At 47.2% G+C, this 15,052-nt stretch overlaps 1 protein-coding gene across 4 annotated transcripts in view; it reads right to left on the bottom strand.

The window, feature by feature from the left end:
- Positions 1-2,184: 2,184 nt before the first annotated feature.
- ZNF565 (zinc finger protein 565) overlaps positions 2,185-15,052 on the bottom strand; it is a 38,846-nt gene continuing 25,978 nt past the window's right edge. For all 4 annotated transcript variants that reach the window (XM_025368647.1, XM_025368650.1, XM_025368646.1 and 1 more), the window contains 3 exons: positions 12,553-12,679; positions 11,757-11,852; positions 2,185-3,626 (listed from right to left, as the gene is read on the bottom strand). In XM_025368647.1, the coding sequence (XP_025224432.1) occupies positions 2,365-3,626; positions 11,757-11,852; positions 12,553-12,679 (1,485 nt within the window). In that variant the 3' untranslated portion in view covers positions 2,185-2,364. The remainder of the gene's footprint in view (positions 3,627-11,756; positions 11,853-12,552; positions 12,680-15,052) is intronic.

Below are 15,052 nucleotides of genomic sequence, written 5' to 3'. Positions count from 1 at the left end.
TTTTTTTTTTTTCATTTTAGACTCATTCTTGCTCTGTCGCCCAGGCTGGAGTGCTGTGGCATGATCTCGGCTTACTGCAACTTTCACCTCCTAGGTTCAAGCGATTCTCCTGCCTCAGCCTCCCGAGTAGCTGGGACTATGGCCGTGCACCATCACGCCTAATTTTTTTGGGAGGTGGAGGGATGTAGTTTCTCTCTTGTTGCCCAGGCTAGAGTGCAATGGTGTAGTCTCGGCTCACTGAAACCTCCATATCCTGAGTTCAAGCAATTCTCCTGTCTCAGCCTCCCAAGCAGCTGGGATTACAGGTGCATACCACCACTCTCGGCTAATTTTTGTACTTTTAGTACAGATGGAGTCTCAAGCCTCTCATGCTTTAGCCTCAAGGACTACGGGCACGCGCCACCACACCTGGCTAACTTTTGTATTTTTTTTTTTTTTTTTTTGAGACGGAGTCTTGCTATGCTCCCAGGCTGGAGTGCAGTGGCGTGATCTCGGCTCACTGCAAGCTCCGCCTCCTGGGTTCACGCCATTCTCCCGCCTCAGCCTCCCAAGTAGCTGAGACTACAGGCGCCCGCCACCACGCCCGGCTAGTTTTTTTGTATTTTTAGTAGAGACGGGGTTTCACCATGTTAGCCAGGATAGTCTCGATCTCCTGACCTCGTGATCCACCCGCCTCGGCCTCCCAAAGTGCTGGGATTACAGGCTTGAGCCACCGCGCCCGGCAACTTTTGTATTTTTTAGTAGAGAGGTTTTGCCATGTTGGTCAAACTGGTCTTGAACTCCTGACCTCAGGTGATCCACCTGCCTCGGCCTCCCAAAGTGCTGGGATTACAGGCATGCACCACTGCACCTGGCTAATTTGTGTATTTTTAGTAGAGACGGGGTTTCACCATGTTGGCCAGGCTGGTCTCAAACTCCTGACCTCAAGTGATCCGCCTGCCTCAGCCTCCCAAAGTGCTGAGATTACAGGTGTGAGCCACCTTACCAGGCCACTCTTCTGTTAATTTCTAATCGTCTGAATTTCTAACCTTTTGATTGAAGGCCTCATAATAATTATGCTTTCCCACTATTTTTCAGAATAAATGATCATAACAACTGGTCATGAAGACTTTTGGATATGTGATACATTCATAAGCCTCTCCCCTCATACAAACTCCTTATCAGTGATACTGATAATAAAATTAATGACAATAGCTAATATTTACTGAGCACGTGTGTGTGCCAGGTATTACTTCTAAGGCTTTACATAAAATAATCTAATTTAGTCCTCATAAAAATTCTATTAGTTAGGCATAATAATCACCACTTAAAAATAAGTAAACTGGGTCAGGCGCGGTGGCTCACACCTGTAATCCCAGCACTTTGGGAGGCCAAGGTGGGCAGATCATGAGGTCAGGAGATCAAGACCATCCTGGCCAACATGGTGAAACCCCATCTCTACTAAAAATACAAAAATTAGCTGGGCGTGGCAGCGCGTGCCTGTAATCCCAGCTACTTAGGAGGCCGAGGCAGAAGAATCGCTTGAACCCAGGAGGCAGAGGTTGCAGCGAGCTGAGATCGCAACACTGCACTCCAACCTGGTGACAGAGCTAGACTTTGTCTCAAAAAAAAAAAAAAAGTAAACTGAGGGACAAAGAGATTGCATAACTTGCCCAATTATGCTATGTAGTCCATAATCAGGGGAAGTGAGCACTGCTAAGTAAGGTATATGCCATAATGAAAGGCACAGTCACAGAATCTTTTTTTTTTTTTTGAGACAGAGTTTTGCCCTGGTCACCCAGGCTGGAATGCAATGGTGTGATCTCGGCTTGTTGCAACCTCCGCCTCCTGGGTTCAAATGATTTTCCTGCCTCAGCCTCCTGAGTAGCTGGGATTACAGGCACCTGCCACCATGCCTGGCTAATTTTTGTATTTTTAGTAGATACGGGGTTTCACCACATTGGCCAGGCTGGTATCAAACTCCTGACCTCAAATGATCTGCCAGCCTCGACCTCCCAAAGCGCTGGGATTACAGGTGTGAGCCACCGCGCCTGGCCACAGAATCTTTTAATAGGGTCATTTTGTGTTAGAAATTCTCAGAAACTTAACATATTTTGAATGGCAAGAAGCAGCTTTTCTGTATTCCTTTTTTTTTTTTTTTTTTTTTTTTAGCACAGATTATGTGATGCTTAGGAAACACTGAGAGAGGCAAAAAGAATTCCCACATTTATTGAATTTTCTTTGGGTGTGAGTTTTCTGATGTTCTATCATGGAAGTGACAGGTGTTTTCTGACATTAATTACACTACATTAAAAATTACCTAGTACTGAGCCAGATGTGATCTCCACATAAAGGCTTCTCTTTATCACTCACACTCGAGGCTTTCTAACCAGTATGAATTCTGTAGTGTTCAATGAGTTGTGAACCAAGAATAAATGCCTGCCCGCACTCTCTACATTCGTAAGGTTTGATACCAGGATGCATTCTCTGATGTTCGGTAAGTTGTGAACTACGAATAAAGGCCATTCCACACTCCCTGCATTCATAGGGTTTCTCGCAAGTGTGGATTCGCTGATGATGAGTCAGTTGTGAAACACGAATAAAGGCCTTCCCGCATTCCTTACATTCGTAGGGTTTGTCGCCCGTATGAATTCTTTGATGTTGAATGAGGTATGAGCTACGGCTGAATGCCTTCCCGCAGTCCTTACATTCATAGGGTCTGTCGCCAGTATGGACTCTCTGATGTCGTGTGAGCTGGGCGTGCTGTCTGAAGGCCTTCCCACATTCCTTACACTCATAGGGTTTCTCCCCAGAATGAATTCTTTGATGTCGGGTAACTTCTGAGCTGTGAATAAAGCCCTTTCCGCATTCCTTACACTCGTAGGGTTTCTCACCAGTGTGGATGCGCTGGTGGACGGTCAGCTGGGAATGCTGTCTAAAGGCTTTCCCGCATTCTTTACACTCATAGGGTCTGGCGCCCGTGTGGATTCTCCGATGCACAGTGAGTTGGGAGCCACGAATGAAAGCCTTGCCACAGTCTTTACATACGTAGGGTTTCTCGCCTGTGTGAGTTCTTTGATGCAGAATCAGCTGGGAATGCTGCCTAAAGCTCTTCCCACATTCTTTGCATTCATAAGGTTTGACACCCGTATGAAGTCTCTGATGCAGAATAAGTTCTGACGTACGACCGAAGGCCTTCCCACAGTCCTTACAGTCATAAGGTTTCTCACCTGTGTGAATTCTCTGATGCTGAACAAGGTGTGAGGCACGGCTGAAGGCCTTCCCACATTCCTTACACCCGAAGGGTTTTTCACCAGTGTGAGTTTTCTGATGTTGAATAAGGTGTGAGCCGCGGCTAAATGCTTTCCCGCATTCCCGACATTCCATCAGTTTCTCGCCAGTCTCCCTGCTCCCAGTGTGAGACCTGTGATGCTGGAACGCGGGCATATGTCCATAGGCGACGTTCACTTGCTTAAAATAGCACTCTTCATTGACTTGTCTCTCAAACTGGCCTTCGCATTCCCAGTCAGCTCTAAAATCGGAGCCCTGCAGGTCACAGCATGTAAGGCTTTCCATTATCTCCCAGTTGAATGCCCCGATTTCAAAAATATCTTTTTGTAGAAATTTCTCACACCTGGACTCCAAGTCTGAAAAATAAGAAAAAGATAAATACAAGCTGTGCTCCTTTTCTATGAGAAATAAAAAACTCTATAGAGGCCGGGTGCAGTGGCTCACATCTGTATTCCCAGCACTTTGGGAGGCTGAGGCAGGTGGATCACAAGGTCGGGAGTTCACCTGGCCGAGACGGTGAAACCCCATCTCTATTAAAAATACAAAAATTAGCCAGACATGGTGGTGGGCGCCTGTAATCCCAGCTACTGGGGAGGCTAAGGCAGGAGAATCGCTTGAACCAGGGAGGCAGAGGTTGCAGTGAGCCAAGATCATGCCACTGCACTCCAACCTGGGTGACAGAGCAAGACTCCATCTTAGAAAATAATAATAATAATAATAATAACCATAGAAAGTGAATGGCTTATATACATCTCAAATATTATACAATTTCAAAAAGTACATGAAAGCACACTATATGAAGAGCTCATACAGTGCCAGAAGGGAGCAAGAAGACAGATTAAGCCAGGGGTTCTCAATTTCTTTTCTGTTTTGAGACAGAGTCTTGCTCTGTCTCCCAGGCTGGAGTGCATTGGTACAATCTTGGCTTACTGCAACCTCCGCCTCTTAGGTTCAAGTGATTCTCCTGCCTCAGCCTCCTGAGTAGCTGGGATTACAGGCATGCGCCACCACTCCCGGCTAATTTTTGTATTTTTAGTAGAGATGGGCTTTCACCATATTGGCCAGGCTGGTCTCGAACTCCTGACCTCAAACAATCTACCCGCCCTGGCCTCCCAAAGTGCTGGGATTACAGGCATGAGCCACCTCCCCTGGCGGAGAACATTTGTATTACTCCAAATAGAAACCCCCTGCCCCTTAAGCAGTCGCTCCCCATTCCCTATACCCTCCAGTCCCTGGCAACCATTACTGGCAGAGAGCTACTAATTTTGTCTCTATAAATTTGCCTGTTCTGGACATTTCATGTAAATAAGGTATCTATATTTTCAACACTTCCCACCACATAAAATTGATGTCAATCAAAATGAAAATCTCTGCTTAGCCGGGTGCGGTGGCTCAAGCCTGTAATCCCAGCACTTTGGGAGGCCGAGACGGGCGGATCACGAGGTCAGGAGATCGAGACCATCCTGGCGAACACGGTGAAACCCCGTCTCTACTAAAAAATACAAAAAACTAGCCGGGCGAGGTGGCGGGTGCCTGTGGTCCCAGCTACTCGGGAGGCTGAGGCAGGAGAATGGCGTAAGCCCGGGAGGCGGAGCTTGCAGTGAGCCGAGATCGCGCCACTGCACTCCAGCCTGGGCGACAGAGCGAGACTCCGTCTCAAAAAAAAAAAAAAAAAAAAAAAAAAATCTAATTAATAAAAGATTGTTATTTTTTCAGAACTGCAAGGAATTAGAAAACACACCAAGCAAATATTCTGTGAAAGACAAGAACACTTTTATGGAATCAACAGCAATAGGCTTAATATTTTAATATGGAATTACAGTAGAGTCGCACGCATAAACTTGTTTTTGTTTTGTTTTGTTTTGTTTTTGAGATGGAGTCTTGTTCTGTTACCAAGGCTAGAGTAAAGACACGCGATCGATCTTGGTTCCTTGCAACCTCCGCCTCCCGGGTTCAAGCGATTCTCTTGTCTCAGCCCCCTGAGTAGCTGGGATTACAGGTGCCTGCCACCACACCTGGCTAATTTTTGTATTTTTAGTAGAGATGGGGTTTTGCCATATTGACCAGACTGGTCTCGAACTCCTGACCTCAAGTGAGCCGCCTATCAGTCTCCCAAAGTGCTGGGATTACGGGCGTGTGCCACTGCGCCCGTCCATAGATTGTTAATTTATGCATATTCAATTAACTTTGCTCAAAAAGACACATATAGAATGTGGTAGGTGGGATAACGGCACTCAAAGATGTCTGTGTCTTTATTCCTGGAACCTATGAGTGGTATGTCACACAGCAAGGGGAGTTCGAATTCAGACTGCTAATTAGGGCAGGGCTTAGTGGCTCACGCCTGTAATCTCAGCACTTTGTGTGGCCGAGGAAGGTGGATCATCTCAGGTCAGGAGTTTGAAACCAGTCTGACCAACATGGAGAAACCCCATCTCTACCAAAAATACAAAATTAGCTGGGTGTGGTGGTGGCTGCCTGTAATCCCAGCTACTCAGGAGGCTGAGGCAGGAGAATCACTTGAACCCGGGAGGCAGAGGTTGTGGTGAGCAGAGATCTCGCCATTGCACTCCAGCCTGGGCAACAAGGGCGAAACTCCATCTCAAAAAAAAAAAAAAAAAAACAGAAAGGCTAATCAGTTGACCACCATGAGATGGCGAGATTATCCTGGTTTATCTGGGTGGATACAATGTATTCACAAGGGTCCTTAGAAGTGAAAGTGGGGGCCGGGCGCGGTGGCTCAAGCCTGTAATCCCAGCACTTTGGGAGGCCGAGGCGGGCGGATCACAAGGTCAGGAGATCGAGACCATCCTGGCTAACACGGTGAAACCCCGTCTCTACTAAAAACACAAAAAAGTAGCCGGGCGAGGTGGCGGGCGCCTGTAGTCCCAGCTACTCGGGAGGCTGAGGCAGGAGAATGGCGTAAACCCAGGAGGCAGAGCTTGCAGTGAGCTGAGATCGCGCCACTGCACTCCAGCCTGGGGGACAGAGCAAGACTCCGTCTCAAAAAAAAAAAAAAAAAAAAAAAAAAAAAAAAAAAAAAAAAAAAAAGAAGTGAAAGTGGGAAGGCCAGGTACAGTGGCTCATGCCTGTAATCCCAGCACTTTGGGAGCTTTGGGAGGCCTAGGTGTATGGATCACTTGAGGTCAGGAGTTTGAGACCAGCCCGGCCAACTTGGCGAAATCCTGTCTCTGCCAAAAATACAAAAATTAGCCGGGTGTGGTGGCACACTCCCGTAGTCCCAACTACTTGGGAACTTGGGAAGCTGACACAGGAGAATTGCTTGAACCTGGGAGGCTAAGGTTGCAATGAGCTGAGATTGTGCCACTGCACTCCAGCATGGGTGACAGAGTGAGACTCTGTCTCAAAAAAAAACCATAAAAGAGGCCGGGCGCGGTGGCTCACACCTGTAATCCCAGCACTTTGGGAGGCCGAGACGGGCGTATCACAAGGTCAGGAGATCAAGACCATCCTGGTTAACACGGTGAAACCCCATCTCTACTAAAAAATACAAAAAACTAGCCAGGCGAGGTGGTGGGCGCCTGTAGTCCCAGCTACTCGGGAGGCTGAGGAAGGAGAATGGCGTAAACCCAGGAGGCGGAGCTTGCAGTGAGCTGAGATCCGGCCACTGCACTCCAGCCTGGGCGACAGAGCGAGGCTCCGTCTCAAAAAAAAAAAAAAAAAAAACCATAAAAGCAAACTTTTTCTGTGAAGGGCCCGATGGTAAATGTTTTAGGGTTTGTGGAATACATAAAGTCTCTATAGCATATTCTTTTTTTTTTTTTTTTTAACACTTTCAAAATACCAAAACTGTTCTTGGCTCTAGAGCTGTATGAAAAACTGGTTATGGACTGCATTTATTTGACCCACAGATTGCAGTTTGCCAACCCCTGGTCTAGGGCACAGGGAAGTAAATGACGGTAAAGATCTTAAGGTCTTGCTTTGCTTAGAAAAACTTCAAAGATACGATTTCCTATCATTTTTCTTTTCTTTTTTTTTTTTTTCCTGAGATGGAGTCTCATTCTTGTTGCCCAGGTTGGAGTGCAGTGGGGCAGTCTCGGCTCTCTACAACCTCTGCCTCCTGGACCATTTTTCAGTAAAAGGAGCCAGCACTCTTTTGAGAACTGGCTGATTTAAGGGCTGAGGCAAGAAAAATCTGAAATAACCATGGAACATGCTGTGGTACCAGAAAACATGGAAGTACACAAAAGAGAATGAGGGCGTGTTGAGAGAACCCAGGAGCCAAGCTTACGGAGTTCTCAAGGGCCAAAGCCTGAACAATTGGAGCAAGGAAATAAACCATGAAAGCAGTGACTATAGCCCATAGAATAAAATAAATACCCATGAACTCATCGTGATATAAAGAAATCATTGAATTAATAAATGAATGGGAGGCCAGGAGCAGTGGCTCACGCCTATAATCCCAGCACTTTGGGAGGCTGAGGTGGGTGGATCACATGGTCAGGAGATCAAGACCATCCTTGCTAACATGGTAAAACCCCGTCTCTACTAAATATACAAAAAATTAGCCAGGTGTGGTGGCGGGAGCCTGTAGTCATAGCTACTCGGGAGGCTGAGGCAGGAGAACGGTGTGAACCCAGGAGGCAGAGCTTGCAGTGAGCAGAGGTCGTACCACTGCATTCCAGCCTGGCGACAGAGCAAGACTCCGTCTCAAAAACAAAAACAAAAACAAAAACAAAACAAAACAAAAATAAGTGAATAGGAGAGGGCTAGGGACAGCTCCTCCTTACCAAAGAATTCCAATTAATAAATGGTGAAGAAATAAGAGACACAGAAAATCAACATTAGGCAAGTGACAGAGTAATAGCTGGTGCAGACAAGGTCTAGTGATGGATGCCAAAGAGGAAAAGCAGCACATTTGCCTAGTGTGAAAGTATTTCGCCATAAGATATTTATCAATTACAAATGGAAACTTTACAGGGGAGAAACAAGAGAGGCCCTATTTACCAAGTGATCAAAGTGAACAGCATCTACTTTTTTTTTTTTTTTTTTTCTGAGACAGAGTCTCACTCTGTCGCCCAAGCTGGAGTGCAGTGGTGCAATCTCAGCTCACTGCAACCTCTGCTTCCCGGGTTCAAGCAATTCTCCTGCCTTAGACTCCCGAGTAGCTGGGACTACAGGCACCCGCCACGACGCCCAGCTAATTTTTGTGTTTTTAGTGGAGACAGGGTTTCACCATATTGGCCAGGCTGGTCTCGAACTCCTGACCTTGTGATCCGCCTGCCTTGGCCTCCCAAAGTGCGAACAGCACCTATCTTACCAGGTGATCAAAATGAACAGCACCAGTAATATGGCATGTTGATATCTGATATGTGATACACAGAGAAGAATACAACATCACTTCTGCGATATTCTTGCTAAAATGCAGAATCTCACCGTGAGAAAACATTAGACAAACACGAAGTGAGAGACAATCTACAAAAAACTACTCATTAAGAGGATCAGCTGGCTGGGTGTGGTGGCTCATGCCTGTAATCCCAGCACTTTGGGAGGCTGAGGTGGGCAGGTCACTCGAGCTCAGGAGTTTGAGACCAGCCTGGCCAACATAGTGAAACCCCATATCTACTGAATATACAAAAATTAGCCGGGTGTGGTAGTGTGCACCTGTAATCCTAGCTACTCAGGAGGCTGAGACAGGAGAATTACTTGAACCCAGGAGGCAGAGGTTGCAGTAAGCTGAGATCGCACCACTGCACTCCAGCGTGGGTGACAGAGTGAGACACCGTCTCAGGAAAAAAAACAAAAAAATTTTATTTATTTATTTATTTTGAAATGGAGTCTTGCTCTGTCACCCAGGCTGGAGCGCAGTGGCATGATCATAGCTCACTGCAGCCTTGATCTCCCAGGCTCTAGTGATTCTCCTGCCTCAGCCTCTTGATTAGCTGGGACTACAGGTGTGTGCCGCCCTGCCTGGCTAATTTTTGTATTTTTTGTAGAGAAGGGGTCTTGCTATGTTGTTCAGGCTGATAAATGTCATTTTTAAAGAAAAAAACCAAAACAAAACAGTATTTTCGTGTGGCCAAAAACTGAGGGAAACTTTAAGGGTCTTCTTCAGATAGAGAGAAAATGATTCCAGATGAAAAGTAAAAATGACAACAACAGGCTGGGCGTGGGGCTCACACCTGTAATCCCAGCACTTTGGGAGGCTGAGGCGGGCAGATCATGAGGTCAGGAGATCGAGACCATCCTGGCTAACACAGTGAAACCCCATCTTTACTAAAAAAATACAAAAAAAATTAGCCGGGTGTGGTGGTGGGCGCCTGTAGTCCCAGCTACTCGGGAGGCTGAGGCAGGAGAATGGTGTGAATCGGGAGGCGGAGCTTGCAGTGGACTGAGATCATGCCACTGCATTCCAGCCTGGGCGACAAAGCGAGACTCCATGTCAAAAATAAACAAATAAATAAATAAAAATAAATTAAAAAGGCCGGGTGCGGTGGCTCAAGCCTGTAATCCCAGCACTTTGGGAGGCCAAGACAGGCGGATCACGAGGTCAGGAGATTGAGACCATCCTGGCTAACACAGTGAAACCCTGTGTCTACTAAAAAATACAAAAAACTAGGCGGGCGAGGTGGCGGGCGCCTGTAGTCCCAGCTACTCGGGAGGCTGAGGCAGGAGAATGGCGTGAACCCGGGAGGCGGAGCTTGCGAGCCGAGATCACGCCACTGCACTCCAGCCTGGGTGACAGAGCGAGACTCCATCTCAAAAAAAAATAAAAATAAAAAAATAAAAAAGACAACAATAGCGGAGAAGTTAGGAAAGGGTCACTGGTGATTCAGGATTCACAGATTCCAATACTGTCCACCAAGTGCCAATCGAGAATACTCACTAACATTTATGTAGTCATCACAATTGCCTTTCTGGGCACTTTCACACTATATTTCATATAACAGCAACTCTTTTTTTTTTTTTTTTTTTTGAGACAGAGTCTCCCTCTGTTGTACAGGCTGGAGCGTAATGGTGTGATCTCAGCTCACTGCAACCTCCGCCTCCCAGGTTCAAGCGATTCTCGTGCCTTAGCCTCCAGAGTAGCTGGGATCACAGATGTGTGCCACCATGCACAGCTTATTTTTGTATTTTTACAAAATACAAAAGGGGTTTTACCATGTTGGCCAAACTGGTCTCGAACTCCCGACCTCCAGTGATCTGCCCACCTTGGCCTCCCAAAGTGCTGGGATTACAGGGGTGAGGCACCACGTCCAGCCTAACGGCAATATTTTTATACCATTTGCCAAGGAGGAAACTGAAGCACAGAGAATTTAAGTAATTTATGCAAACTCACAGAGCTACTAAGTGGCAGAGCCAGGATTTGAACTCAGGTAGTCTGACTCCAGTGTCTGTGCCCTCAACCACTACACAACCCTACCGCTCAAAAGTTAAGAGAATAAATGAATGGCTGAATTACTGTTGCAGAGGCTGGAGTGCAGTGGCACAATCTCGGCTCACTGCAACCTCTGTCTCCTGGGTTCAAGCAATTCTCCTGCCTTAGCCTCATGAGTAGCTGGGGTTACAGGCACCGGCCACCATGCCCAGCTAATTTCTGTATTTTTAGGAGAGATGGGGTTTCACCATGTTGGCCAGGCTGGCCTTGAACTCCTGGCTTCAAGTGATCTGTCCACCTCGGCCTCCCAAAGTGCTGAGATTACAGGTGTGGGCCACCGTGTCCAGCCAAGAAAATGTTTTTTTGGTTTGTTTTTTGAGATAGAGTTTCACTTTTGTCACTCGGGCTGGAATGCAATGGCATAATCTCAGCTCACTGCAACCTCTGCCTCCCGGGTTCAAGAGATTCTCCTGCCTCAGCCTCCCAAGTAGCTGGAATTACAGGCACCCGCCACCATGCCCAGCTAAATTTTGTACTTTTAGTAGAGACGGGATTTTACCATGTTGGCCAGGGTGGTCTTGAACTCCTGACCTCAGGTGATACACCCACCTCAGCCTCCCAAAGTGCTGGGATTACACGCATGAGCCACCATGCCTGGTCAAGAAAATAAGTTTTCTAAGGGATGAAGATACTTGTAGAAAAAAGGATCTGGCTGGGTACTGTGGCTCACACCTGTAATCTCACTTTGGCCTCCCAAAGTGGGAGGATCGCTTAAGCCCAGGAGATGGAGGCTGCAGTGAGCTGTGATCATGCCACTGCACTCCAGCATGGATGACAGAGTGAGATTCTGCCTCTAAAAAAAAGGATACAAAGTACAGGTAAAAAGGTGGCCACTGGGGAAGAAATAGGTACATCTCTTTTTAAAAAGGAAGGAAAATGTGAGAGAACAGAGAAGAGAGATGAATTAATGGGAGAAGGCCAAGGTTCTCTTGGGAGCTGACGCTAATAAGGTCTTTACTCGCCACATCTTCACGTTTCAGGCCTTTCTTCCACAGTAGGGCTTTGAGGCAACTTCCCACAGTAACTCAAGTTGCTCCTGTCAGTCGACGCACCCAGGGACCTCCCCCTGTCGAAACCAGCCCTCGCTCACCTGGGCACCATGGTCCTGTCACATCATTTGCAATCATCCAGGGCTCTTTCCCTTGCTCCAATAAGGAGACGACATCAGGCTTAGAAATGGAGAGTCCTGTTTACAGGAAAAGAAACGGGGTGTGATCAGACTGCTCCAAAATCCAAACCCAGTTCCCTGGTCACCATGGAAAAGATGCAATCACAAGGCAGGCGGAAGGTTGTCTGAAGGATGGGAAGACTAGGTGCCCAGTGGAATGACTTGTTGCCAGTTCCACAAAGGACAAAACAATTTTTCAGTCACCAGAAATTCAGTCAGAAAGTTGTAAGTTACCCTAGAAATTCACAATGAAGAAACCAGAAATTCCAGAAGGGTAGTCCTGAATTATGTGGAGTAGATGTGTGGTGATCACTCTCCATGAACTCCTCCTTCCCCTCCAATCTATTCCTTGATGCTCCTGGCCTTGTTCTGTGCCCGGCTCTGGGATCCCAACAGCTCACTGTAAGAACTGCATTACCCATGCCCTCTGGGTTCTCATTGGCTTTGGCAGACAAAAAGCATCAGCTGGAGATCAGTGGACAGGAGGAGAGCGAGCACTGGGCATTTCTTACCCCTCTCTCTCCCTCCTTTAACCCAGGAGCTCTGGAAGTAGCTACAGCAATTGCTGGCTGGTCCCCTCTCCATGGCTGTAGTTTGTAGCATCTCCCGTGACAGTTTTCTCTCCTCACCCATTTAGGCAGAGATGGAAACAGCACCCCACGGTTGTAGTCCCCAGTGCCTTGCTTTCCGTCTGGCCTGTGTGATACAATCTCCTTACCTAGTGAGGCCAAGTGACCAAAGTTCTCCAGAGTCACCTCCCTGTACAAGTCTCTCTGAGCAGGTTCCAGGCACTTCCATTCTTCCAGAGAGAACTCTATGGCCACGTCCCTGAATGTCACCAGTCCCTGAAACAATAAACCCACACATTTGAGTATATTAAGAAACGTTTTTCCACTTTTTATTATGAAAATTTTCAGAATGCACAAAAGTACAAAAGTATACAGTAATGACCCCCTATATGCATCAGTCTGCTTCAACAGCTAACAAGGTGCACCCTGTTTCATCTCTTCCCTTCTATCTTTTACTCCCCATGTACTGTGAGGCAAATCTCACATGCCACACATCATAATACTTCACCCACAGATACTTTAGTATCCAACAGATTATTGACTTCTCTTAGAAAAACATATAATAGCCGGGCACGGTGGCTCACGCCTGTAATCTCAGCACTTTGGGAAGCTGAGGCGGGCGGATCACGAGGTCAGGAGAGCGAGACCATCCTGGCTAACACGGTGAGACCTCATCTCTACGAAAAATACAAAAAATTAGCCAGGCATGGTGGCGGGCACCTGTAGTCCCAGCTACTCGGGAGGCTGAGGCAGGAGAATGGCATGAACTCGGGAGGTGGAGTTTGCAATGAGCCGAGATGGTGCCACTGCACTCCAGCCTGGGCAACAGAGCAAGACTCCATCTCAAAAAAAAAAAAAAAAAGAAAAACACATAATACTCAGAATATCATTATCATACTTAATTAATGTATCAATAATTTCCCAATCAACAGATTAAGTTCTAATTGCCCCAATGTTCTCAATTTTTTTTTTTTTTTTGAGACGGAGTTTCACTCTTGTTGCCCAGGCTAGAGTGCAATGGCGCGATCTCAGCTCACCACAACCTCTGCGTCCTGGGTTCAAGCGATTCTCCTGCCTCAGCCTCCCAAGTAGCTGGGATTACAGGCATGCACCACCACATCTGGCTAATTTTGTATTTTTAGTAGAGACAGGGTTTCTCCATGTTGGTCAGGCTGGTCTCGAACTCCTGACCTCAGGTGATCCACCCGCCTCGGCCTCCCAAAGTGCTGGGATTACAGGCGTGAGGCCGCATCCGGCCTCTTTTTTTTTTTGAGACCGAGTCTCACTCTGTTGCTCAGGCTGGAGTGCAGTGGTGTGTGGAGTGCAGTGTAGTGGAATGGAGTACAATGGCTCACTGCAACCTCTGCCTCCCAGGTTCAAGCAATTCTCCTGCCTTAGCCTCCCAAGTAGCTGGGGTTATAGGCACCCGCTACCGCGCCCAGCAAATGTTTTTTGTATTTTTAGTAGAGACGAGGTTCTTCCATGTTGGCCAGGCTGGTCTCAAACTCCTGGCCTCAAGTGATCTGCCCTCAAGTGATCCTGGCCTCCCAAAGTGTTGGGATTATAAGTATGAGCCAGTGCACCTGGCCTCAAATTTTTTTTTTTTTTTTTTTTTTTCTTTCTGAGACATGGTCTTGCTCAGTCACCCAGGCTGGAGTACAGTGGTGTGTTCATGGTTCACTGCAGCCTCGACCTCAGCTCAAGCAATCCTCCCATCTCAGCCTCCCAAGTAGCTGGGACCACAGTGTGTGTGCACAACCATGCCCAGCTAGTCTTTATATTATTTGTAGAGAGGAGGGTCTCACTCTGTTGCCCAGGCTGGTCTTCAGTTCCTGGGCTCAAGTGATCCTTCCACCTGGGCCTCCCAAAGTGCTGGGATTACAGGCGTGAGCCACTGTGCCCAGCAGTGATTTTTCTAAATTAACAAATTCAGTGCTTACCAAGAGTGATTTTTTTTTTTTTTTGAGACAGAGTTTCACTGTTGTTGCCCAGGCTGGAGTGCAAAGGCACGATCTCGGGTCACCGCAACCTCCACCTCCCGGGTTCAAGTGATTCTCCTGCCTCAGCCTCCCAAGTAGCTGGGATTACAGGCACCCACCACCACATTCAGCTAATTTTTGTGTATTTTTAGTAGAGACGGGGTTTCTCCGAGGTGGGCGGATCACCTGAGGTTGGGAGTTTGAGACCAGCCTCACCAACATGGAGAAACCCCGTCTCTACTAAATATACAAAATTAGCTGGGTGTGGTGGTGTATGCCTGTAATCCCAGCTACCCAGGAGGCTGAGGCAGGAGAATTGCTTGAACCTGGGAGGCAGAGGCTTCAGTGAGCCGAGATCACGACACTGCACTCCAGCCTGGGCAACAAGAGCGAAACTCCATCTCAAAAAAAAAAAAAGAAAGAAACATTTGAATTAGTAGAGTTCCCACCTTCTGGATTTGACGGATTGCATCTTCGTGATGTAGTTTCACAGGTGCTTAATTTCCATATTCCCTGTGAAACAGCAGTTAGATCTGGGGGTCTGACTTCCATTTTCGAGGGAAGGGCATTAATATATCAGGGATGGTGGTGTGTACTTCCTGTAGCATCCCATTAGGAGGCACATAATGACTGGACATGCCTTTATTTATTATTTGAGACAGGGTCTCAC

The sequence above is a fragment of the Theropithecus gelada genome, chromosome 19 (genome assembly GCF_003255815.1).
Source record: "Theropithecus gelada isolate Dixy chromosome 19, Tgel_1.0, whole genome shotgun sequence".
NCBI classification, from domain to species: Eukaryota; Metazoa; Chordata; class Mammalia; order Primates; family Cercopithecidae; genus Theropithecus; species Theropithecus gelada.
This window is presented reverse-complemented; position numbering and strand designations above follow the sequence as displayed.